Consider the following 27,314-nt stretch of genomic DNA (forward strand, 5'->3'; position numbering starts at 1 on the left):
GGAGCTCAGGAATGACAATTTTGCACTCAGTAGTGACTCTTAACGAAGGGTCGGAACACAGAAGGAAAAGTATCATCAGTTCCATCCACTGGGTAATTTACTGCCTTATGCAGAAAGTCCAGTAGGAACCTGTCAGTTTTAGTGGGTGATAACTCTAGACAATTTGCTGCCCTTTAATAGTATCTGAAAATCTTTTGACTGCGTAAAGTGTTTCACATTGCCTAACTGTAGGGCTAGCCTTGCCCCTGTACCAGGTTTTGAAAGTTCCTACATTTAGGGGAATCTTTCATATTGATTTGTCAGCCAATAGATTCTGTGGAGGAATCCAGGGCCCATTCTAAACAATACAGTTTGTATGGGGTGCTAGTCAGCCAGACTTACAGGACCTAACACTCTCTAATTGTATATTTCAGGGGGAAACTGGTAGCTGTAGAGAAAATAGTTGTCAGTTGCTTTCCTTGCTATTACTAAACTTTTCATCAAGTTTAGTAATAGCAAGGAATTCATTTTCCAGAATTCATTGGAGCATTGTCAGAACACCCCTCCCCCTCAAAAAGGGAAAGCAAGCAAGTGCTGCACACTTTCCATAGATCACTGAATTACAGATTGCTATTGGCTTTTCTAGTGGAGATATTGTAGATGGATGTGAAGCACCATTTTAAAATAGGAGGTGCAGCTTCCTTTCTGGAAACGAACAGGCAAGTGCATACTTGAATCACAAAAACTACAATAGCAAAAATGCATATTCATTTTCCTGTTTGTGTTCTGTCCTGCATTACACATTCAACCCAAAATATAGCAAGAAAAGCTCAATGGCATTTTTTTTCTTCTATCCTGTGAAAACAGACCAATAGCAAAGTCAGATGCCGCCTGTAAATTTCCTGCTATTTTTGGCACATACTACATTCTTTATCTTCCTGTTCATACAACTAAGCTTTCTTAGCTCCCCATGGAAAACTCTGTGCCTTATTATAGTTGATTCAGATATATCATGTAACTAAATACGCTGCACGCACAAATAAAAATGACACCTTACAGAAAGAAATAAGCAATTTATCAGGGATTTAATAGATTTAGTATTATTACTGTGGTTCACAATAGAAAAAGGTTAAAAATATCAGGAGCTGTCACATTGTCTCAAGAAATACTAAGTTGACTCACACTGAAAGATCAAGAGAAGAAGAAGGCTGAACAGCTGAATGTTCATAATGAAACAACTCTTCCTCTTTTCTCCCTCACCAGTCAACAGCTAACATCATCAGCCTCTCAAGCCAGGGCTTCAGTAGCACCTCAGCCCACTCCACCAGTTAGAAAAGGTAAAGACTACATCCACAACTACAGAATGGCACAGGTGAATTCCCTTTGATTCTGGGGGCACAGCTCAGGGATTGTACACATGAGTCAATGCCTGACATCCTTCGTGGCACGACCACAAGGCTTGAGGGCTGTTGCCAGTTCTAGTAGACACTTTCAAACTAGATGGATTAATGATTTTTCAAGTCTAAAGCAGCTCCAGGTAGCCGTTCCTTCCCCTTTTAGCCTCCTAATTCACTGCATTGCCTACTTAATCGTAGGCAATACTCTTGTATTTTCAAAGGTAAAGTAAGAACAGGGGTTTTCCCCAGAAGCTATTGGCCCCTTATACAGTATCCAGAGTATGTGCCCAGATTTGAAATTTACAGCTACACTAAACAGCTCATAAAAGCAGAAAAAAATATTAATACCAATTTGGAAATGTTGGGTGTTTCTTAAGTAAAACTGTTTAGAACTTCTATTCAGTTCCTTTTAACATGCTCATGCCAAAGTTTAACTGCATTTATGCAAACCAGGCAATTAAGAAGTTAGCTAGTGACAGCGCCAAGCATCAAGACCTTCCTCAGTTATTGTTATTACTATTTTTAAGTACAAGTAAAAAAAGGTGAGTTATAGGAGACAACAGGTGAGATAATTCATCATTTTGTAATAATGACATGAAGGAAAAGGTAGAATTGGCGAACACAAACAAAAGGAATACAAATAAGTTAACTCTAAAATAAAAAAACTCCCTCACATCTTTGTTATGTAGAATCAATAAGAAAAATCAATTGAAGAGAGGGGTAGGAATGTTATCAGTTTCTTGGCAGGTTGTAATCAGTAGCATGATTCACTTAGTTCAATGATTTTTTGAGATTTCTTCAGCAGGTCAAAATTATGATGCACTTGAAACAGCCAGTTTCTTCAGATGATCCATGAATACCTGCAGACTAACATCATCTGTTAGGATTGGAGCACCAGATTCCTGGAAGAAGAAGAAGATACATTTTAACACCAAAACCAAAGCTAATGCAACCAGTGTGGGCAGGGGTGGTGGTAACTGGACAGATTAAGTGCAATTAACCATAGAATACAAAGCTATCTAATTTAGCTCTACTAATCTATGTTACAATTTTTATTCTAATTTCTCACAGGCCTTATACTAGACAGACTTAACTAAACTTTTCTGGAAGGTTAGCTATGTTTGCTGTTTTGCTACAACACAGACTAAATTTTGGAGCAACTTAAAGACTACATTAATTATGGCGTAAGCTTTTGTCAACTAGAATCCACTGCAGATGTATTCAATGTAATTCTGTTGCAAGTATGTACACACTGATGGTAAGCAGAATGGATGGTATGAATGCACAAGGATGGATAAAAATCAATGATTTTTTTTTAAAAAATGTAAATCTGATTTTTAAAATTTAAATTGAATTTTTTTAAAATTTAAAAATGATTTTTTAAAAAATTAAATCGGATTTTTTAAAATAAAATGTTTTTGGAGGAAAAATCTTTCTAAAGATAGTTTTCTATTTAGGTTACATTATAGTCCAAAGGATGGGACACGGGTGGCGCTGTGGGTTAAACCACAGAGCCTAGGACTTGCCGATCAGAAGGTCGGCGGTTCGAATCCCCGCGGCGGGGTGAGCTTTAGTCCTAAGAAAGCCAATTGGTATCCCTATATACTATCATTATCTACAATTCTGAAAGGGTCCACTTCTGGCCTTAATACTTACACACTGATACGAAGCATTTTTACTTGGAAGTAAGTGCCAACAAATTCAACAGAACTAACTGTAGATCTACTTGACTCCAACCCCATTAGCCCCAATAGTATGTCCAATAGCCAATGATGATTTAAGCTGGAGTCAGTTATCATCTAGAGCAGTGTTTCCCAAACTTTTTTGGGCAACGGCACACCTGTTTACTGAAAAAAAATCTCGCGGCACACCACCATTAAAGCCCCGCCCCGTGACGTCAGCGCGCAGCGTCACGCCGGGAGGGACGCACGAAAGTGAAAGTTTTTTCCCTCCCCCTTGCCGGGGAACCTCCAAGCTTTGGGGGTGGGAGGAGGCAGCAGAGCGAGGGACTGAGGGACGGCGGCAACTGAGGCGGCGGCGGCTGTTGTGGTGGTGGCGGCGATAGCGGGCGGAGGAGGGGGCGGCGGCGGGGCTTGAGGAGCCGTCGCCGGGAGTTGCTGCTGCTGTTGTTGTTGTTGCTGCTGCCCGGATATGCCGGCCTCCTCCTCCTCCGCTGTCTCGCGCTCCTCCCTTTTGCACGCGCTGCCCCGCCACTCGGCACCACCACTGCGGAGCCGCCCCGGCTCGACGCGGATCCTCGCCGCCGCCGCCTCTCACCGCCCGACTCGCCCGCCTCCCTCCCACGGCACACCAGCCAATGTCTCACGGCACAGTAGTGTGCCGCGGAACACCGGTTGGGAAACACTGATCTAGAGGACCACAGGTTCCTCATGACTGATGTACACTATCTTTGATTCCCGCCCCCTCAAAACACGGCAGAATATCCTAGTTCCAATTTGTGCATTTTTATGTCACACTTCTTACAGCATATTGGCTGTCCCACAGCCACTGGAAGACTGGATGAAAGGGGATGAAAACCAAGCCTCCTGAATACCAAAAACAATACCCACATCCCTACTCCCTAATTTTGATGTAGTAAATTAAACTGTGAATACATATACAGAATAAAAATATACACTTTAAACACAGGAGTAGGTATTTCACTACTTACTTGTCCCCATGCATAGAGATTATTATGAGTCTGCGAAGGATTCACTTTAGACAAGAGAAAGCGTGCCTATAAAAGCCAAAATGAGAAAGTTGGTTAGACGTAATACAAAATGAAATCTCAAGCTTATCACTATATCCTAAATGTCCACGTGAATTTGTTAAGTGATTGCATGTACAGTGGTACCTCTGGTTACATACTTAATTCGTTCCGGAAGTCCGTTCTTGACCTGAAACTGTTCTTAACCTGAAGCACTTTAGCTAATGGGGCCTCCCGCTGCTGCCGTGCCGCAGCCCCGCGATTTGTGTTCTCATCCTTAAGCAAAGTTCTTAACCCGAGGTACTATTTCTGGGTTAGCAGAGTCTGTAACCTGAAGCGTATGTAACCTGAAGCATATGTAACTCAAGGTACCACTGTATACTGCTCTTCTCAGCTCAAGATAAATAAAAAACAGGGAACTTTCACAGAAGAGGAACTTGGAAGGAAGGAAGAATTCTGCCACTACAAAAAACTAGTCTGCTGATTTTAATAGTTTAAATGGTTACTGGCATATTTCAAGTCAATGATTAGAAAGAAGTAATACACATTTGTTTGGGCCATGACATCTCTCAAGTATGAAATCAGAGTTTAAATGATACATGCCTTCAACTGTAGATGACTGTAATGTGCTCAAGATGTTAGGGAGTTTCTCTTAGCTCAAAAGGCAGCAGTCTGCTTACTGAAAAAGCAAGCTAATGGCTGCCTTTCAAGCTAAGAGAAACTCCCAAGCATCTTGAGCACATTACAAAGCAGCACACCAAGCCAGCCCAGCTGTTTACTCTGAGATTCCCTGTTGCAGTGGGCAGGATACAACATACTGATGAGCTTGTGTTTTTGGATCGTCCAATAAATATTTATGTTGGTTGGTTGGTTGGTTGGTTGATTGATTGATTGTGTGCTACCTTGAGGGCTCTGTACACCCATGTTTGGACAGAATCCTTAAAATAAATTATATCCCAATGAAAAATGTAGAGATTCAGGGGATAAGAACTTGAGAGAATACCTGTTATTTTATTTAACCTCAACACTGGATAGCTCAGTCAGGTAGGACATGAGACTCTTGATCTCAGGGTTGTGGATTCGAGTCCCACATTGGGCAAAGATTCCTGCATTGCATATCTAGCATATGAGATTACATTATGAGGCATCCTGCCTTTGTTGGTTGAAGGAATGGATGACATTAGAGAATTCACATATTTTAGACTTAGAAGGTCATGATAATATTTTTGGGTGGCACCCTTATTTATGGTACTAAAAGGTGAAAGTTCATAAAGGATTTACAAACAGCCTGAGAGAATCTACCACTCAGTGGATTTGTAACTGGCTGACTGACCGAGCCCAAAGGGTGCTCATCAATGGTTCCTCTTCATCCTGGAGAAGAGTGACTAGTGGGGTGCCACAGGGTTCTGTCTTGGGCCCGGTCTTATTCAACATCTTTATCAACGACTTGGATGATGGACTCAAGGGCATCCTGATCAAATTTGCAGATGACACCAAACTGGGAGGGGTGGCTAACACCCCAGAGGACAGGATCACACTTCAAAACGACCTTGACTGATTAGAGAACTGGGCCAAAACAAACAAGATAAACTTTAACAGGGAGAAATGTAAAGTATTGCACTTGGGCAAAAAAAATGAGAGGCGCAAATACAAGATGGGTGACACCTGGCTTGAGAGCAGTACATGTGAAAAGGATCTAGGAGTCTTGGTTGACCACCAACTTGACATGAGCCAGCAGTGTGACGCGGCAGCTAAAAAAGCCAATGCAATTCTGGGCTGCATCAATAGGAGTATAGCATCTAGATCAAGGGAAGTAATAGTGCCACTGTATTCTGCTCTGGTCAGACCTCACCTGGAGTACTGTGTCCAGTTCTGGGCACCACAGTTCAAGAAGGACACTGACAAACTGGAACGTGTCCAGAGGAGGGCAACCAAAATGGTCAAAGGCCTGGAAACGATACCTTATGAGGAACGGCTAAGGGAGCTGGGCATGTTTAGCCTGGAGAAGAGGAGGTTAAGGGGTGATATGATAGCCATGTTCAAATATATAAAAGGATGTCACATAGAGGAGGGAGAAAGGTTGTTTTCTGCTGCTCCAAAGAAGCGGACACGGAGCAATGGATCCAAACTACAAGAAAGAAGATTCCACCTAAACATTAGGAAGAACTTCCTGACAGTAAGAGCTGTTCGACAGTGGAATTTGCTGCCAAGGAGTGTGGTGGAGTCTCCTACTTTGGAGGTCTTTAAGCAGAGGCTTGACAACCATATGTCAGGAGTGCTCTGATGGTGTTTCCTGTTTGGCAGGGGGTTGGACTCGATGGCCCTTGTGGTCTCTTCCAACTCTATGATTCTATGATTCTATATAATTATGAAAAATTTGTATAGAGTATGGGATAAAGTTTATTAGAGGTAAGAACACCATTTTGGCTCTCACTTCTGGAAGCTATAAGAAAAAGAATATGGTAGAAGTGTGGACAACTTATAGAAATCTATTAAAACAAGAGCGAGGAGAGTATAAATTAAATGAATTTAAAGAATTATCTGGGAAATTAACAACACGGTTACAATATCATCATCTGAATAAAGTATTTTAAAAAGATTGGAGTGTAATGTAAAAGTGTTGTCTAAAATGTATAAAACATTGGAATGGGAGACAAAGGATGAGCAAGCAAAATCCTCAATGATACACTGCGCACAGATATTGGTCATAGATATAGAAGCATGGGAACAATTGTGGAATTTGGATATGAAATTTACAGCATGTTATGGTTTAAGAGAAAATTATATGAAAATTATATATCGTTGATATCTAATACCAAAATGGCAAGAATGTATAAATTTAAATCAAACAAATGTTGGAAATTTAAAGAGAAAGAAGGTTCTTTTTACCATATGTGGTGGCATTGTAGTAAGGTTAAAGCTTACTGGGGAATGATATATAGTGAATTGAAAAAGATGTTCAAAATAACCTTTATTAAAAAAAACCCAGAAGCTTTTATTTTGGGAATTATACGGACAGAACTACCTAAATTGTATAGAAATTTATTTATGCATGCTACAACAGCAGCAAGAATGTTACTTGCCCAAAAATGCAGAAGTCCCAGTAAAGGAAGAATGGCTACAAAAACTTATGGAATATACAGAAATGGCGAAACTTACCAGAAGAATAAGAAATCAAGATAACAAACTTTTTATAAAAGAATGGAAATGGTTTATTAAATATTTACAGAGAAATTGTAGACAGATAAAAACATTAGCAGGATTACTGTAATAACCTGCAGATTTATAAGAGTATATATTTATAGTAGATAATTAAATGAGTAAGTTAAATGAATTTGGATACACAGAAGATATTAAAAAATACATTTAAGGAATCGCAGAAAGAGGGGGAAGGAAGTAAAATTTTGGAATGTTAAGTTGTAAAACTTAACTAATGTAAAACTAATGAAATGTATAAATTTGAAAAGTATGGTCCCTTCAAACTCTATGATTTTATGTAGGCTCGGAGTGGGGAGGAAAGCCCAACTATAAGATAGTAGAATGTAAACATCTGGTACTAAATGAAGATGCAGATGCTCCATTTAAGTAGTGGGGAATGCATAGTCAATTCCTTATTAAGCTATGAAGCAGACTGGGTGGCCTTGGGCAGATCTTCAGCTTTGATACAGTCATACCTCATGTTACATCCGCTTCATGTTACGTTCTTTCAGGTTATGTCCCGTGGCAACCCGGAAGTACCGGAAAGGTTTACTTCTGGGTTTCGCCGCTCGCGCATGCGCAGAAGCACAAAATGATACCACGCGCATGCGCAGAAGCAGCGAATCGCAACCCGCGCATGCGCCGCTGCAGGTTGCACTCTTTTCAAGTTGTGAACGGGCCTCCGGAACGGATCCCGTTCGCAACCAGAGATACCACTGTACTAGCCTACACTACAGGATAGCTGTATAGAATCAGTGTTCTAAGGTTCCTGGAGGACTCTTAAAATAATCAACAGAACAGCCTGAGAGAATCAACAGATGAGCAAGAGGTACAAACTGTATCAAAAAAAGTAACTCCCAGGAGTTGACATCTTAAGTACAGTACAGTATGACAGGTACAGTAACCTTTAGTGCAAGAAAGAGACATACATTTTATAGCGTGGCTGTGGTACACAATTATTAATATAGCTGAAGATTAAAAAAAATGCTTTCGGACTCTAAATAAAGACTAGGTATGGTGACCTGTTCAAAATCCACTTCTACATATACTTCTGCTAAGTTTCATCACACACCTTTGTAATGCTCTGCCTTACCTGACTGCTTCCATGCTCCGTGTTAATGTAACGTGGCATTGGGAATCTTGTCTGCAGAATTTCTTGAGCATCATCCAGTGGAGCTTGCAGTAAGTGCTTGAAGTTTTCATATTCAGGCATATCTTGATAGCCAGCTTTACGCCACTGGGCAATAGTCTGAAAGGAAAGAGAAAGAGGGAATAATCAAAGTATTTCAACTTTTATTATTAGGTACTGACAGACAAGCCTGTTTTTGCTTCGTAATCTATGATTTGTGTTAGTGCAGAATCTTCATCTCACCTTGTTCAGACATAAAGGAGAAGCAAGATGTTTATAATGGGACCCTGTGCAGTCCCAGGCCCACATGATTCACATGGGAGCACAATCCAGAAGTGGCACGTCCCAGTTTTGCGATGGGACATGTTGGAGAGTATGGTGGCACCATTCACATAACAAAAACTACCACAAAGATATCAACATTTTCAAAGTAGGGGATCTATGGCTTGGCTTTTGAAAAACAGGAGGTCCACTTCCGGTGCAGCCGCCATGGCGAACAGTGGATCCCACGATAGTGGATGCCAGCTGTGCAGTTAATTAAGGATAATCTGGGAGTAATTATCCTTGCAAGCCCCACACCAGGGTCGGGGGGGGAGCTTTCACTCGCGGATCATCCAATAACTGCCTCTTGCTCCGATGGAATGTGGGGGCAGGGATGCAGAGTGCATAGCACTGCACGTATTGGAAACTCCCCTATGCAGTCGCCATGAGCGGAGGTACTACTGTTTCTTTTAAGATGGATCTGAATTTGGACTTAAGAAACATGCGTGTTCTGGATGAAGGAGAAAGATAACTTGCTAAATGAATCAGCCACTGAGTGCCAAGGTTTTGATCTGGAGAGGAGATTCATCGTAACTGGAATGCTATGTAAGTGAAGGGGAGCCCTTGTTCTCTTTTTACATTATATTTACATTATATCTGCTAATTTGACAAGGCTTCACTGAAGAAGAATCAATTAATTACTAATGGAATGAAATTATTAATGGATTATAACTATATATGGAATGCAAGAGGGATTCAACAAGAACTTATAATTTTCTTTATGGAGTACTTGAAAGAATAGACTGTGAAATACTGTGATGACTTGTGACATTGCCTACTAAAGAGGGCTCTAATTCTGATTTATTATGGTTTTGGAAAGACACCAGCTTGTTAGAAGGTTGGAAAGGTTCAAAGGAGACAAATGCTGGAAGTAAGCCAGGAGTCACGGCTGGACGCTGGAGTGCTTTCAGTTTTGGAGAGGCAAAATGGAGAAACTGTGGCGCAATAAGAAATAAGTCCTTGAAAGAGGGGCAATGTTGAAGAGGATTGATTACAACACAAAGGAAAAGAAGAATGTAAACAAATATTTCACACACAAAAATACAAGATATAAATTCCATCTGCAACTTAATGGATATGGATTTGTTAAATATGAACAAAAGTCATCACACCAGTGGCTGCTAAAACAACGGATTAAGATCGGAATTGTGGTATTTGGACTAATTAAGAGAATTGGAGCAGGACCAAGGAATAACATCAGCTCCTGATAGCTGGAACACGGGAAATCATCCAAAAACATTGAATTCAGGACTGATTAAGTGGCTCTTTTGATTGTATTATGATTTGGTATGATTTGGTATTGTATTAATGTGGCCTCCATTGGACTGTTATTAATGAAAAATCAATTTTAAAAATTTAAAAAAGAAAAACAGGAGGTCCACAGTACTTGGCTAACCACTGCTATAGAACATATTTCCTTTTCATAAAGGCCTGCTTTAACTGTGGTTTGGCATTATGCCTAAGCCAAGAACACTGATTAAACACACACCCCACTCACCAAATTATAAAGGCACAAGGCAAGAGCATCTGGGAAAACAAACAAGAATATGGATCCCAGAATAATTATCCAATACAGTCATACTTCGGAAATCAAACAGAATCTATTCCGGAAGTCCATTCAACTTCCAAAACATTCAGAAACCAAAGTGTGACTTCTGATTGGCTGCAGAAGCCCCGTTGGACATTCGGCTTTCAAAAATAGTTCACAAACCAGAACAGTCACTTCCGGGTTTGCGGCATTCAGGAGCCAAAATGTCCGAGAACTAAGCTGTTCAAAAACCAAGGTACGACTGTACATAAAAGATAATAAAATAGACAATATATTTTCAGGAGCTTGTTAAACTTTTTAGCACCTCACAGGAAGCATTCAGTTTCAACAAAAGGTTACGAGCACATTACCTCACCAAGGAAGATAACAATCTGGAAAAAAGAATCCATCAGGAGGATCCTATCGGCAAGAATGCTGCTGCTATCCAAAAGTACAGGCTAGAAGCAGAAGAAAAGGAAAAAAATAATCACATTAATCTTATTACAAAAGTGAAGTGGAATATAACTTTTGTAAAACCTCAACTTTCAAACAACAAAACTAAACAGAAAATAGGCAGATTCTCAAACAACCCTCCACCCAAAGAGGAAATCAAATACATATTTTTAACATATCTTTTACTTCTACCAAATATTAATAGCTACCAGTACTTCTCAATATTATGCTGGTATCTTCTACTCAAATCAAGATATATAACTTCAGCACACTTATCAACTGTTAGTAGATAGCAAAACCTCTGGACCCCACTATTTGAGGGGCGCAAATTCCTCACCCTGCCTTTTAAATACTATAACACAGATTTCATTTCATTAGGGTTTTTATTCTTCAGTAACTAAGAACAGAGAACAAATATTTTAGATCTTCTAACAATTTGGGATGCACATTTTCACCAAAATATACACACAGTAAGATTCTAAAAACAAACATTTTGATATTTTGAGGTCTTTACTCCTAGCTTAACGTGTCCCAAAATATACAGAAATATCTACTATAACTTTGGTCTAAGCAAAAGCAAATCACCTCAGGTGGTCCATAGAATGAATAAGAATAGAGTATAGGCTGGATCATGATGAGAGACTGAGTCAGATCCTGTCTGGCAAAGTTGTGACGGTAATAGGAAGATTCATCTGGGCTGTTATTGAACACTTGAAGAAATGGAGATCGCCGCAAATGGAACATGAACTACATGGGACACAGAAAATGGTAGAGATTTTCAGTAGAATACCAATCAAAACTACTACCATAACATTTCCTCCTCTTTGTTTGCATCTCTGAATTAAGTCAGTGAATGTCACACAAACACAGAATGCATCATTGTTTTAAGAATTTGTTTAATCATCATAGGAGTCTTGGAACCCCACTGTTATCTCCTATCAATTGTTCTAATTTTTTTTAAAGTTCAAAAAAATATCCTCTTACCTGGGGATACAAAGAGAATGAATCAGACAATCTGAAAGAATTTGGATCATCTTTGTTGTATTGGCCAAACTTCTGACACTGTTGGAGATATATAGTAATAAAACCTTAAATGTTTTAAACAGTATAATGTAACATAACATAACAAGAAAAGGAATAGATCACATCATATTACCAAGAAATTTGAAAAAGCATGTTTATTTCATCATGTAATAGAATCAAATTTGTCACAGATGGATTTTATAAAGCAGTTTAGTTTAAAATTACTAATGGAGAAACTGATCCTTAGATAATCAAGTGTTTATATCTCATCAACTGCATAACATCAGGAGTGGGAAACCTGTGGCCCTCCAGATGTTGCTGGATTATACCTCTCATCACCCCCAACCATTGACCAGGATGGCTGGGGCTGGTGATAGCTAGAATCCAATAACATCTGGAGGGCCACAGGTTCTCCATCCATGCTTTTCTGCTCACTCCTGGAAACTGTCACTCATTCTACAATAACACACAAGCTCAATTTAGACATCTGAGAACTTTACTTAGTGGCCTGGCTTTGAACTACCATCTCAGCTAGCAAGGCAAGATATGAACAAGCATTTTGCCTGTACTCAGTGTCCCTTTGCTCTTCCCTTTGTGAGAGCCACAAGTAAGTCAAGAAATCTCCAGTTAACCTACTTTCTTGTTTCCTTTGAATCAGAAAACTATGGTTACTAGTTTTGGACAAGTGAGGATGTTATGAAGCTTGTTAAGTTCAGAAGTTGGGGGAACTTGGGTTAGTTTAAATTCTGATTAGTTCATATAAGCCAAGACCATACCATGGTTTAAAATCCTGGCTTGTTCATACCGATTTATCACTGAGTTCAGATGTAATAGGAAATGCTGAATAGTTTAAAGGGGAAGGCCATTTCTTTTGCTCTCTTTGTGGCCATGCCAGAGGAAAAGAGGTGAGGGGGAATATGCAAGCCTCTGAGTTGTGTAGGCTTGTTCTTGTAATGTTAAAATAGAGTTCAGAATTGTTTGAACTAGCCCAGGGGTCGGCAACCCGTGGCTCCGGAGCCGCATGTGGCTCTTTTATACCTTTGCTGCGGCTCCGGGGCGGATACTAGCGAGGGGAGGAGGCGCATTGTGCGCCCCGACACGCCCCACTGTGGCAGGCGCTGTACTGGCTGTGACGTCGCATGGGGGCGGTGCGTGCATTAGTCACGCACCGTCCCGACGTCACCTTCCCGCCCGCCTGCTACATTGTAAGGGGCATGTACGCTGGTCACTGCATTGAAAGGGGGCATGTGCGCTGGTCACTGTTTTGAAGGGGAGTGAAGAACACACACACAAAAGAAGGTAACTTGTTAATTTAACGTTTATTTCTATGAGGAGGAGCAATTCTGAGGGGTCAAACAAAGAAATAATAAAAAAGTGACAAAAAAGTTATTTTTATAATGACGAGTTTTACGGCTCTCAGTTTTTTTCCCTTCGGAAACGGGTCCAAGTGGCTCTTTTTGTCTTAAAGGTTGCAGACCCCTGAACTAGCCCAATGTTTTAGATTTAGCCAATGGATTTGGAATGGATTATTCAAATTTTGTTTCACACCAGCTGGGCTTAAAAAAACCCCACAATCTGAAACATTTCCACCAGAATGCAGTCCAATCAGCTTAAACAATAATTGAGTCCTAAGATTACACAGGCTTACAATTAATTATACTCACAAGTCTGATTAGCTGCCTATCCAGCCATCGTAGGACATCAGGCCCTTCCTCTGATTCAGCTCTATAGACACCGAGTCGAGCCATCAGGACAGCAGCTGCTTCTTGGTCAAATGCAGCTTCTATGTGCTGCAGCTGACTCTGTGCATCTGCCCAACTAATAACAGCAACAATTGGTACACTTAGATTTTGAAGATTAAAGGACACACCGAACTCCCTCCCAAATTCCTGAAAAAGTATGCACCCTGTATGAAGCAGCAACACAATCTAAACAATATAAACATGAAGCCAATACACAGCCAAATATCACCAAGTTGTTCTCACTTTCTAGCAACTGTAGTCACACGAATGCGCCGCTGTGTGCTGGAATGCTGATAATGTGTAACAAACTGGACAGCCCCTCTGCCACCCTGAGGTATTGGTGCATTGTGCTGAAAACCAGACAAACAGAAGTTTCCTTTAGGATATTTTAAGGGCAGGTTGAAAACATCATGCAGTTACAAAATGAAAACAAAATAAAAGCAGTATGGCATACTCAAAATCAACAGTTTCTTGGAGCCACCAAAAAACAACAACACTGTTGTGCAGTACCAAACTAATGGGAAATAGACTGCCAGTGTAATCTTATGAATGTTTATTCAGAAGTAACACTCACTGAGCTCAATGAAACTTACTTCTAATAAGTGCTTAGGATTGCAGCTTAATCAAGTCTAATTAAGTACATTATGAGAAATAGTTAGAATAGTTTGCAACCCCCATGCAAAGAAAATAAGGATGCAGCTTGGAACCATACTTTCTTAAACTTGAAGCATTGCTCAAAAAAAGAGCAGCTATAATCTCTGGATGGATAATTTGCTTGACCTGAGCAGCACAGTAAAAAATGTTTCATAATGTACATACAATGTTGAAGGCAAACAAATAAATAGGCGGGCTCACCTGGTTTACTACTTCAAAATAAATGGCAAGAGTTGTGGTGGGGTCAAGGCTACAAATCTTCCACTGGCATGTGCCACCAATCCCAAGTTCCTATAAGAGAATCCAAAATATTCAGATCTACTCTGAAACCCGAAACATGTTTACATTATGCCTACAAATATGAACCATAACTCATCTTTGTTCTTGCAGATTCATATGCCAGTTTAACCCCAATGAATTCAGTAGGACTTGCTTATGAGTAGACATGCATTTGCTTGGACTGCTTACAGACAATCATTCTCACATAGTACCAACTTCCCATTTCAGCATAAGACAGCCTGCTAAATCTTCTTCTCCCCACTTAAAAAAAAAAACTGATAAAGAAATCAGCCAACTCTTTTCAATGAACTTATGCAAAAAAACAGTCAACACACCTAATTTTATAAGGGAACTCCTCAGCTCTCAAATCTGAAGCAATATAAACATACTTTCCCCCTCTGGAAAAGAGGAACACCAACACACACACACACACACACACACACACACACACACACACACACACAGTGCATTCCTGGGGGAAAAGCACATGTTCCTAGGACCCTCGTACCTATGGGACTGCCTCTCCTGGTATGCCCCACGGAGGAACGCACGGTCAATAAATAGCAACACCCTAGAGGTCCCGGGCCCTAAGGAAGTTAGATTAGCCTCAACCAGAGCCAGGGCCTTTTCAACACTGGCTCTGCATGGTGGAATGCTCTGTCTCATGAGACCAGGGCCCTGCAGGATGTGATTTCTTTCCGCAGGGCCTGTAAGACAGAGTTGTTCCGCCTGGCCTTTGGCTTGGAATCAATTTGATTCCCTCCCCCTCTTTCTTTTTTCCTTTCTCTTCCTGTGATGAGGCTGCATTTTAATGTTTTAATATTGTATTTTAATCTTGTTTTTAAAGTTGTATTTCAATCAACTTGTTTTTATTATTGGTTGTTAGCCACCCTGAGCCCGGTCTTGGCTGGGGAGGGCAGGGTATAATTAATTTATATTTATTCTTATTCTTATTATTCTCCTCCTCCCTGAAGCAGAAATCCAAGGTGTAATGTGGCAGGCTGCAGTTTTTTTGGGGGGGGGGGCCCACCCCCAGAATTGGATGCCAAGAACTTGCTTAGCGGCTGAACATCCTATATCCTTTCAATGAAAGCCTTCTTCATATGGTACAAGATCAAACCACATGGCAGATATGATTTCAACTCTGCTACTCACAGCAACAAAAAGGCGGACACCTCCCCAACTCTCTACATCATTTTCTGTTGTACCTATAAGATAACCACTCACTAGAAACTGAGCTACTAAACTTCACAAGACTATTTAAGCAATATTTTATGTACAATAGCATTTGTGTCATTGACATACCATCTAAATACAGTGGTGCCCCGCAAGACGAATGCCTCGCAAGACGGAAAACTCGCTAGATAAAAGAGTTTTCCGTTTTGGAGGTGCTTCGCAAAACGAATTTCCTATGGGCTTGCTTCGCAAGACGACAATGTCTTGCGAGTTCCTGCTGGTTTTTTTTCCTCCCCCCCTTTTCTAAGCCGCTAAGCCACTTATCAGCTGATCCGATCAGCAGATAAGTCGCTAAAAGCCGCTAATAGCGCTAATCCTTCAATGGGCTTGCTTCGCAAGACAAAAAAACCGCTAGACGAAGAGAATCACAGAACGGATTCTTTTCGTCTTGCGAGGCACCACTGTAACTTAAACAAACAGTAACCATATACACACTTACATTTTCCGAAACGCATGGCCCTTTTGCATTTAGGGATACACATGGTCCAATTGCTCCACCAATCTTCAGCTCCCTAGAGGTCTAAAGTGAAAAGAAGGTTGAAGTAATCCTAAAGTAATAACAATTGTCCACTCGGTCCCTTGAAGTCCCCTTAGCAGCCACCCTAACCACAGCCTGATAAATCCTCCCCACAACACTCCTTGTTTTCAAATTGTGAATTCTGCAAAGTACAGAATGAGAAAGTGGAATTTTGAGAAAAAAATTGAATAAAACAAGACAATGTCAAGATATGGAGAACCTCTCTGTTAAGTAGGGCCATTACCCACTATTATGTGAAAATGTTGTACACCACCCCACTGTGAATAAGGGACCTTGACTGAAGTTGGCAACTATATTATCAATTCCTCCAAAGTTAGGAGAGTGTAGCAGTAATACCTAACCAACTGCCCTGCAACTTCAAAATACAGCTGGTGTCTGCCACACTCACCTTCACTTCTAAAGATGCCCCAAAGGCCATTTGGAATGCTCCACTGGGATCTTTGTTAAACACTCTCTGGAAAGTCTGCTTGAAAAGAGAGGTGTTGAAGGAGTCACCCATCGCCATATGACCCCTGAGAAAAGAATGTGTTACAGTGAAATACTGCTGCTGGGTTACAAAACATAAACCAACCATCCTTCTCACTCTCCTACTGAATTCAAACTCCTAAGTATATAGGTTTGTGGCCTTAGTTACAACTGAGTGTAATACTATAGTATGCAAAAGAAGAGGAACCCAGAAATTGGATTTATATACATAATAATGACTGAAGTAAATAACTGCAATTATTTCCGTTCCCCCACTCAAAAATCCCTAGACTGAAAACCTATCCCTCCTAGTCATCTAAAGGGACTATGGACCGAACCAGAAATTTATCCCTTCTCTATGATGTGAAAACAGAGAAAGGCACACACCCCCGCTGAGAACTGAGAACATACCCAGTAAGATTTGCACAACATTTCATCTCCAGAAGTCCAGTCTGATCAAGAGCACAGGCATAAATATCAATGCAGTGTCCACTGGTAGCTGCGCGATTAGCCAATATCTCATAGTGCTAAGAAAACATAACAAACATTTTGAAGATATATTTTATTACCAATATGATTAAATATTATAATCCTAGAGCAACATGGTGTCCTCCAGCTGTTGTTTGACCACAACTCCCATCGGGAATTTGATGGAATATGTAGTCCAACATTAAGTTGTCCAAATTCAACAGGTAAACAATAGCATGGGAAACTATGGGATTCAGAGTGCCAAACCCATTAAACCATGGGTGTCAAACCGAAATTTAACAACTACTGAGTTCCAAAGCCCTACATGAAGATGAGCATGCATATGTTAGTACATAGATCCATGGAGTTGGAAGGTACCCCTGCAATGCAGGAATCTAGTCCAACCCCTGCAATGCAGGAATATGCAGCTGTCCCTTATGGAGATCAAGCCTGCAACACCACACTCTAACCAAGTGAGCTGCATGTGGCATAGCAAACCTGCAGGTCAGTTACCCCTAATTACTTTTGTTTGGGCGCAACTGATTACCCCCAAGTACTAAAATTTGTGAAACAACCATTGAGGCAGGACTGAAAACTACAGTCTTAGCAAAAACAACTAGGGGGGAGAGAAAGCAGCAAAAATCATGGTCTACAAAGGAGCAGCTGGTACAACAGACATATGAAAATTTTTCATCCAGGACCTTTATTAGAGATTTTAGCCACTTCAGCTTGCATTAAAAACGATTTAGAAGATTATTCAAGAAGAAGCATGCATCTGACTTGAACTGTTAGAACCCAAGGTGAACATTTCCATTCTGTTCAGAATGTTCCATTCCATTCAGAAAAGCTCCTGAAACTACATATTTTGCTGGAAAGCCAGAATCCAGCAGAACCCTAACACAGAGAGAGTTTAAAGCAGAGACCAACTCTTACCTTCATAGCTTTTTTCATAAACCGGGCATTGTCTTTCTCTATATCATGCCAGGAACGGATGGGAGTTTTCAGCTCATCTCCTACCACCATGCCTGGCCCTTGAGTCGGTGGACCTCCTGTAAACAACATTATTCTGGCCCCAGTATTTGGAAATGTTCCCTTGGAGATGGGAAGAGAAGAAAACACACATGAAATATCAGCAGGCAATGTAGTCCACAAAGGCAGTACAGTATACATCAACCACACTGGGGATTTTCGTTATTTTATTAAGAAAAAAAGAAATCCATTGAGCCTGACATTTTCATTAGGAAGAATAAGGACTGCTCATGCTCTTTTATCACTTTTCCAGCCTTATATTAAAATGGTGGAGAAGGTATCGCATACAGAAATGATGCACTTTCAACACGTCATTGTCAGATAGCAATCACAGTTATTATTTTTAATATATTACTATAAGCAATTCAAAAATATCTCATTTCCAAGGAACACCATACGGCATTTTTTAAAAATTTAGGCACGTTCAACAATGTAAGTTTCAGATACTGAATGCAGTAAATAATTTTCACTTCCTTCCTCCACCAGCATAACAAAGATACCTCCAGTAATCCAACAGCAATCGACAAAGCTACTCCAGTAGATCGCAGGGGTCGCTTTCCCTGAGTTACTGGCCATGGGTCCCTTTGCAGTTGCCCTAGGAGATCTGTCAGGTTCATGTCAATTTTGTGAATGGGCTGCAAAAATCTACAGAAGTTCAGAATAAAAGTACACTGTGTTTTATTTTACAGAGAACAAACTTGATGTGTAAAGTTCTCAGGTTACTTGCATTCCTATCTTACTACTCAAATATCAGTAAGTACAAGCAGAAGCAAGCTGGGAACTACAGGATACAAACTGTGCATATCAACCCAGACAGAACATACAAGATCACTTTTACACCCACACCTGTTCTAGCCTATGAAAACTCATGCAACAATATATCTGTTTGCTGGAGGACCCCAAGGGGGTCAGCATGAGAACATAACAGCATATAAAATTCCACATAATTGGGGGGGGGGGAGAGACACACCCAACTGCACCACAATATATGAATCAGGTATCATTTTCAAAAGAATCCATATGCCCTGAAAGTGTTAAATTATTGATCCTACTTTAATATAACATTTCATATGGTGATTTCCCATCTTTTCAAACTGAAGATGCAAATTGGATAAAATTGCTAAAAGCTATTTTGACTATAGCTTTGCCCATCATAGCTCAGTCAGTAGAGCATAAGACACTCAATCTCAGGGTTGGGGGTTTGAGCCCTACATTGGGCATTGCAGGGGACTGGATAGATGACCCTCACTAGTACCTCCCAACTCTACAATTCTAAGATTCTGTAAATGCCACTTCTCCCCTAAATATATAAGAAAAGCAGCTGTTCAAAATAGCCAAAAACAGACAAATTTGATCCATGCAAAGGAATCTATAGAGACAAGGATCTTTAGAAGTTTCATGCAAGCCAATCAACTACATCCTTTTAAATACAGTTTGCTTTGCAAAACCATATACCTGCTTGAAATAAGAGGTTGCTCCTGAGGCTGATGCGGTCTTCCTTGTTGAGCAGGTGCTGCAGGCCTTGTAAGACCCAACATATCCTGACAATCAAAACACATATCAGAATTGGAGGAACCCAGAAGACTGCACTTTAAAATAATTTTTGAGGGGCAGACAAGGTTGGGTTAGGTTTTTTTTATATAAAAGTTAAAGCAAAGCATACCTGTATTTGTTTTGAAGTTAGATCCTTAGTGCCTCTGAAAACATAACTTTTGGAAATGCCTTCACAGCTCAGTTCATGAACCTGTACCATTCTGCCGAAAGTTATCAACCCTACAAGAGCATCAGGAGGCAGCAAACTCAGAGACATCTGTAGCGACTCCTTCAAAGCTTGCAAGTCCTCCTCTTCCAAACATGTGTCCACCACATAAAGAAAGATCAGGGGTGTCTGAGGACCACGCTTGTGTGGGAGGAAAAACATTTATTTACCACATAGAAGTATATACAATAGAATACTTCCTTTTTTCCTTACAGAAAACCATAGTCTAAACACTTTAAGATTACTGTCACAGAGACACTAAAGTAAACACAGTGGAGTTTCAAACACAGCATACAAAGGATTACCTGAACTATATATTCAATTGTGGAAAACTGTGGCATAAGCTCTGCTGGTTGATTCACTTCAGATATCCCTGCATAGGCTGGAGGAAACTGGAGAAACACAGCAAAGATGAGGACATACATCAAAATATGTCAAAGCTCACTTGTAATGCAACGTATATACAAGCAATTATATTTCAATAAAAAATGAGAATTTAATTACACATTCTACTAAAAAATAACAGCTGCCAATTTGGGATGAATTTCTGATTAAACTGGAAATCAGGCTACAGGATTTGCAAACTAGCTCAAGTGGTTGGTCAAGGTAACTACAAACTCAATTCAGACATCACACCAAATCATTATTAACACCGAACGTATGTATGATTTAACAGGACATCTGACTGACATGATTGGGAATGTGTTTGAAAATTATGGTTTGTGCAAACTCCTGGTCTGGCATGATGTATGAATTGACTGTTGGAGATCAACGCTTCTTGAGCCCAGTGTGCTGAGCAGCTGGAAAATGAAAGAAGTCAAGCACCTCTAAAACACAGTTTTCCTACTGTAGGTTTAGGAGCTCAAGCTTCAGTTAAGGTTCTAAACTATGATTCTAAACTATGAACCAGAATGTGGTGCTATGTCTGAATTGAGCCACTGTCATTTGACTAATAAAGGCAACATATAATGATGCACCTGGTTCATAAAGACAACCAAATGCATGGCAAATACTGAGGACAGCTCAATAACAGAAACTAAAAGTTTTTATGCAGCATTTTTGTCAATGTCACTGGGTCAAAGTTGTACATTCGCAGTACACATTAAAAAGGTGTACTGATCTGGGCAAATGGGAGAGTTAAGTTAGTGAAGATGTAACCCACCTGGTTTCGCTGAAAGCAGAAGTTACAAGCCCAAAGCTTGGCTCGGTAATCAACTTGACTGTAAAAAAGAAATAAAGTTGTTAAAATCCTTGTGATATATCAAACTTGCGCTTTAAGGGAATATGTGTCAGGGTGCTCCATTTCTCTCTCAAATAATTGGTATTAGGTCTTTGATACAAAGCCTCAAGGTAAACATATGACATAACAAAACTAATGACATTAAGAGAAAATTCCTACTACTGGCATTACCTCATAAAAGCCAACTTTAATCTCTTCATTTCAGTTGCTAGTAGCCAATAAGAGTACTTTCAATTAGTGCCAATTAGGCAAATGTACATTTTTTCAGCAAGTGGTTCCTCAACAAGGAGAGCTCTAACAAGGAGACTGGCAAAGGTCAAGGCATCTGTGTGTCCCTCCCTGGAGTGGGACACTTTTTCAGGCTGGCTGTTTGCCCTTTCATTTAACCTGTTAGCCTTTGGACAAGAGTAAGTACTGCCAGACCTGTTTCCTTACATTTGCTTTGTCTTAGAAAATAAATAGTATCCTTGTGACTCCAATGCCATACATACAGTCAGTCAGTGTTTAGGTTTTGTGTGTGTGACAGGATTGTGCTTCTGCTTCTCTTGCCTACCATGCCTGGATTCTTTCCCAATCCTCTCTAGCTAGGTTCAGTGTTACTTGTGATCAGGATTCTCCAAATACATTTAAAGAGAATACCCAGGTTTACTTCACACATAACGCAAAAGCCAGACTTTACGTGGGGAGGCAATTTACAAACAAGAAGAAAAGGACAGAGAAAAAACACACTCAGTCCTATAATCCAATTATGAAACCACAGCTAACTGTGTATCTGTATTAGGCTTATATAAAAAATACTGAGGTTCCAAGTTTACTTTTCAATCCGGAGCTCTAACTACAACACAATGGCCCAAATATCTACCTGGTTCAATTGTGTTGCCTAGGATAGAGTGTCTGGTTTCTAAGTTTTGACACTTCTCATGCATACTGCAGGGCTTACTTGCTTGAATGATTAAGGTTTGCATCGGAAACAGAGGCACCAACTCCTAGGCACAGAGTTGTCTTCGGCCCCCTCAATATTTGTTGGCAGGGGGGTAAGCCCCCAAATGTTGAGCGGAAGAGGCTGAGCGTGGAACAGAATCAGTGTCCACCACTCAGGAGGAGCCACCAGCCACTGAAGCCACAAGGCTCTGGGCTCCATGCTCAATATCCTCCCGATGATGCACACACGTTGTGTGTGTGATGTCACATGCACGCAATGTGCGCCACACCTGTGACTTCACAGGTGTGCAACGCTGGGCCCCCTCAATACTGGGAGCAATACAGTGCCTCTGACCCAAAATAATATTCTTCCTTCTCTTAATGTACTTTGGGTATGCCAACCCAGTTTTAACATTAATGGATCATGATACAATCTTAATGGATCACACAGGCTTGCCGATAGGACATGGAAGAATCTGGTATACTGTATGTTTAAATTACAAAACTCCAATTTAGGGCTTTCTTTACTTTAAGAAAAATGTGCAGTCTTGAGCTTTGAAGAATAAGGTCACTAACAAAATATGGCTCCACTGAAACAATAGACGTTAAAGAAAGTCATACCAAAGTGGATTAAGTACAGTTTTGCAAGTTGGTCTGCTGCATAATACTGGCTCATACTGGACAGGCGGCAGGTCTAATCTTTCTTTCAAAGGAGTCAGTAGACAGGCCAGTGGGACAACCATTCTTGTGGCCTCCAGTCGGCTGGAGGGCCATATGTTCCAGCTGAAACGCACTCCATCACGCTCTTCATTTTGCTGAATAAACTCCAGGTAAGTCGCCATAGAATAGCAATGTTTCTGCAAAGACAGACAACAAATTTGTTCACAACTATTTGGAGCCATAGATCCATAGTAGCAATTTGACAGGTGCTTAAGATTGCAATCTTAATCAGACTCACCTGGAAATAGATCCCATTGAAATCAGCAAGGCTTACTTTTGAGTAATACTTGGTATCAGCTGGTGTCCAAACCTCTCTGAACAAGGTACCACACATCTTTGTCTATGCCTTATTAACGCACAGCAAGACTCAAGTTTATCACCAGAGAAAATTCCTTTCCCATTCATACCACACATCCCTCTGGTCCAACACCCATTGCAGGTTGATCCTTCAATAAAGCTTACAAGCAGAGAACCAGGGCAAACAGTGCTCCCCACAGCTGCCTGTCCACAGTATTTAAGATACACAGCATCTAAACAAAGAAGGTCCATTTTGCCTCCCTGCCTGAGTAGCCACACCCTCCCTGAGGCACAGCTCTCGCCAAAGGAGGATCAACTACAGGAACAGTGATGAAAGGACTCTCAAAGGAGGACCCCATTAGATGAAACACTTGTTTTCACTTATATCACATAAAAATGCAGGCAGAAAGGCCCCTTACTCCACCTAATGGAACAGGAACATTCACAGGGAGGACATGCGAATCTCTGGCATGTCTGTGCTTGGCAACAAAGATGTGCTAATTCAAGCTGTACCCTGGTCATTATTAACACCTCAGGCGGGGCTTCAGTTCTGTTTTCCTGATCATGTTATTGAAAATAAAAATGTATTGCTCCCCCCAAAGAAAGAAAGAAAGAAAGAAAGAGAAAGAGTCCCGTCTCTATCTGGGTTGTACTAGTAGGGCATGCCATTTTAGGGGGGGGGGGTGAAACTTAATTTTGGCAAGTTTCTTCACTAAGGGGTCTTTAAAATATGTTTTTCATAGAACTGTAGAATCTTAGAGTTGGAAGGGACCCCAAGGGTCATCTAGTCCCACCCCCTGCCAATGCAGGAATCTCAGCTAAAGCATCCATGGGAGATGGCTATCCAACCTCTGCTTCAAAATCTCCAAGGCAGGAGAGTCCACCAGCTCTCGCGGGAGTCTGTTCCACTGCCAAACAGCTCTTACTGTCTGAAAGTTCTTCCCGAATGCTTAGTTGGAATCTCCTTTCTTGCAACTTGAAGCCATTGGTTCATGTCCTACCCTCCAGAGCTAGAGCAGGAAGAAAACAAGCTTGCTCCTTCCACCATGTGACAGACACTAGGATATTTGAAGATGGCTATCATATCTCCTCTCAGTCTCCTCTTTTCCAGGCTAAACATACCCAACTCCTTCAAGTGCTCCTCATAAGGCTTACTTTCCAGACCCTGGATCATCTTTGTTGCCCTCCTCTGCACACGTTCCAGCTTGTCAACATCCTGCTTAAATTGTGGTGCCCAGAATTGGACACAGTATTCCAGGTGTGGTCTGAGTAAGGCAGAATAGAGGGGTTCTATTACTTCCCTTGATCTGGACACTAGACTTCTCTTGATGCAGCCTAGAACAGCATTCACTTTTTTTGCTGCTGCATCACACTTTTGACTCATGTTAAGCTTGTGGTCCACCAAGACCCCTGGATCCTTTTCATATGTACTGCTAGTAAATCAGATGTCCCCCAGCCTATATTTATGCATCTGCCTAAGTGCAGAACCTTACATTTGTCCCTATTGAAATTCATTTTGTTAGCTTGTGCCCAGTTCTCCAATCTGATAGGGTCATGTTGAATTCTGATTCTGTCTTCTGCAGTATTAGCTATCCCTCCCAGTTTGGTGTCATCTGCAAATCTGATGAGCATCCCCTCAATTACTTCATCTAAATCATTTATAAAGACATTTGAACAACAACGGGCGTATGATAGAACTTTTGGGCGTGATGAATTTGAATCTGCTGTCATTTTTGTGACTGGACAACATTTAACTTGGTAAGTCTATGTTTGATTAAAAAAACACGAAGTGCTCAGGGAAAACCACAGAAATTTAATATTACCGTATTTTTCGCTCTATAACACGCACCCGACCATAACACGCACGTAGTTTTTAGAGGAGGAAAATCCGTAGGCATGCCACCCGTAGGCATTTCCTCCATAATACGCACAGATATTTCCCCTTACTTTCTAGGAGGAAAAAAGTGAGTGTTATGGTGCAAAAAATACGGTACTTTCTGAAAATGTCAGAGAATGTGGGATATATAACTGAAAGTACTTCAGTGTCATTTTTAATGATTTTTATGCAATCTTACACACAGGGGTTTTTTTCAGTTGGAACTCACCAAAAATCAGTTCCGGCACCTCTCAGGTGGGCGCCATTGCCATTCTAAGAAAACACGGGAGGCATTCACAGTGAGTTCTGGCCTCTTTCCCCCCAGAAAATACTACTGCTTATACACATTTCGCTTACCAAGCAAAACCAAATTATATCAATTTAACCAAAATAGCTTTTGAATTCCCAAGTCAAGCTACAACTTTCTGGCACCCCTCATTTTTAGAATTTGAAAGCTGAAATATTCAACATACCCTAAATGTACTAGTTCTTTTACCTTTACTAGTTCAGAGAGATGAAACAGTATGCGTTTTACAGGAGTAAATCATCTTTCTTCCACACGCAATGCCCTCTGCACGTAGAAAGCTAGCATGTAAAGGAGAAAGCGGCCCTGGCCTGCTAGTTTTCTAGGCGCGGGGAGAAGGGGCTACGGAGGGGCTGCCCGTCGTGTGGCTGCCCGCCTGAAGGCTCGGAGAGGGGGACACGTAGGCCCCAAATGCCCGGCGCTGCCCGGTCCCTCCCCGCCCCGAGAGCCCGGGACCCCGCAATTAGGAGCGCCAGCCGCGCCGCCCCCCCCGCAGCCCCCGCAGGGCCAGGCCCTCACCCCGGCGCCCCACCTGACAGCGCCAGACTCGCTTCTGTCCCTTCCGCCGCTTTCAGCCCGTTTGGCGGAACCGCTGAAAGGACACCTCAGCGGCAGGCTGCCCGCAACTAAGATGGCGCAGGCGGAGGCGGCGCACAGCAGTGACGTCGTAAGAGCTCTGCTCGGCGCCCACTTGGAGAGCCACGTCTGAAGTCGCGAAAGTTTTTTAAAAAAACAAAAGCCCTACCTATAAAAGACACTGGACTTAGGTGTACATGCGAACAGGCAGAGGGGTGTCTTTCTCCAGAAACAAAGCAAAGCTGAGAGTTTGTTCTAAGGTCATGCTGTTCGACTAGTTCTTTAAGGATTCTGCCCCTTCCTATATCTATGGTCTCGATTCCTCGGTCTGTAGTCTTAATTGCCGCTTAGCCATTGGCGGATGCGTCACCTACGGCGCTCGCGTCATCCTCGCCCGCGACCCCGCCCCTGTGGAACTGCCCGTTTTCAAAATGGCAGGCGAGCTCTCCGCTGGGTTGAGTAAGCGGCCGCGAGCGGGGCCATAGACGCCGGAGGGGGGGGATTCAGAGTGACCATCCCTTCGACGTGGAGGCTGCTTGTGAGTACATTTCCCCGCCCCCTCCCTGCTCCGCCTGCTCATAGTCGGGGAAAGAGTTGTGCATAGAAAGAGGAAAAAGTGAAAGCCGTGATTTTCGGCGGGGAACCGGCGGCAGATTCTCTCTCTCTCACACACCCCCCGCAAACAAAATCGGATGAGGGACTCCGTGCATTGCAGGGGTTGGACTACATGACCCTTGGCATCCCTTCCAACTCTAGATTTCTATGATTCTATGAATTTGAGGACAATGAGCCACATTTGCTTTCGAATGTGCATTAGCATGGTTGTTTTTTAAATGTTCACGCTAAATAAGGACTGTTAGACGTAGCAGGAAATTTGTGTTTTGAGGAAGGTGCAGACTGCTGCCCAGTCAACTCCCTGGAAAGAAATTAATTTCTCCATTGATTCCTTCGGGCAGTTCTCACTTGCATCCCATTTAGGACTTGTTTCTCAGCGTGAAGCCAGACAAGGTTCTTTCCTTCTATGCGCTCTCTGTCCCGTTCCAGCCATTCCGTTTCACCCACTGCTCACCTTCCCCTTCCAGCCGCATGATATCCCCTGCGGTTGAGTTGTTTTGGTGCTGTTTTGAGGTTTCTTGGTTACCTCGGTTCCCCCCACCCCGCTGGCAGATTTGTTGCCATTTTCAAACCTCAGTCTTCTGATACCACTCACTTGTGGCTGCCTTGTGCAGTTTGGTTACACAAGCACAAGTCCCGCGAAGTCTCAAATCAAAATCCGATGATGAGGATTCCCATGTTACAAGTAGGATAGGGAAGTGGAGAAAGTGTGGATCACACAACCTCCCTCTACCCTGATCACATACCAGAGTCTGATAGTCCATGCGACGGTCATCTCCAGGCTTGACTACTGTAATTTGCTCTACGAAGGCTGCCCTTGAAGCAGTCCCAGAAACTCCAGCGGGTACAGAATGCTGCAG

At 41.6% G+C, this 27,314-nt stretch overlaps 1 protein-coding gene across 2 annotated transcripts; it reads right to left on the reverse strand.

Moving 5' to 3' along the window:
* Window positions 1–1,045: 1,045 nt before the first annotated feature.
* Window positions 1,046–25,900, reverse strand: SEC23B (SEC23 homolog B, COPII coat complex component). Of its 2 annotated transcripts, none has more exons than XM_082234362.1 (20): window positions 25,796–25,900; window positions 22,688–22,923; window positions 21,068–21,125; window positions 20,211–20,297; window positions 19,810–20,046; window positions 19,602–19,687; window positions 18,647–18,791; window positions 18,051–18,209; window positions 17,061–17,176; window positions 16,573–16,696; window positions 16,086–16,166; window positions 14,333–14,422; window positions 13,721–13,827; window positions 13,400–13,553; window positions 11,697–11,774; window positions 11,298–11,459; window positions 10,631–10,717; window positions 8,375–8,530; window positions 4,048–4,113; window positions 1,046–2,278 (listed from the first exon to the last, which is right to left on the reverse strand). In XM_082234362.1, exons 2-20 carry the CDS (start codon window positions 22,906–22,908, stop codon window positions 2,189–2,191), a joined length of 2,304 nt encoding a protein of 767 aa, XP_082090488.1. In that variant the 5' UTR covers window positions 22,909–22,923; window positions 25,796–25,900; the 3' UTR covers window positions 1,046–2,188. The 2 variants fall into 2 exon arrangements, with proteins under 2 accessions (XP_082090488.1, XP_082090489.1); XM_082234363.1 differs by lacking the exon at window positions 25,796–25,900 and adding an exon at window positions 25,456–25,613.
* Between the last annotated feature and the right edge of the window lie 1,414 nt (window positions 25,901–27,314).

The sequence above is a fragment of the Podarcis vaucheri genome, assembly GCF_965113315.1.
Source record: "Podarcis vaucheri genome assembly, chromosome: 8".
Taxonomy (NCBI): Eukaryota; Metazoa; Chordata; class Lepidosauria; order Squamata; family Lacertidae; genus Podarcis; species Podarcis vaucheri.

Excerpts from the sequence above, each read along its gene's own strand:
- SEC23B (XM_082234362.1), bottom strand. The coding sequence starts at position 22,908 with ATGGCGACTTACCTGGAGTTTATTCAGCAAAATGAAGAGCGTGATGGA. Across the intron at positions 21,126-22,687 it reads ACTGTACTTAATCCACTTTG|TCAAGTTGATTACCGAGCCA; the intron begins GTATGACTTTCT and ends TCTTTTTTACAG. Across the intron at positions 13,554-13,720 it reads GTGACTACAGTTGCTAGAAA|TTGGGCAGATGCACAGAGTC; the intron begins GTGAGAACAACT and ends TGCTGTTATTAG.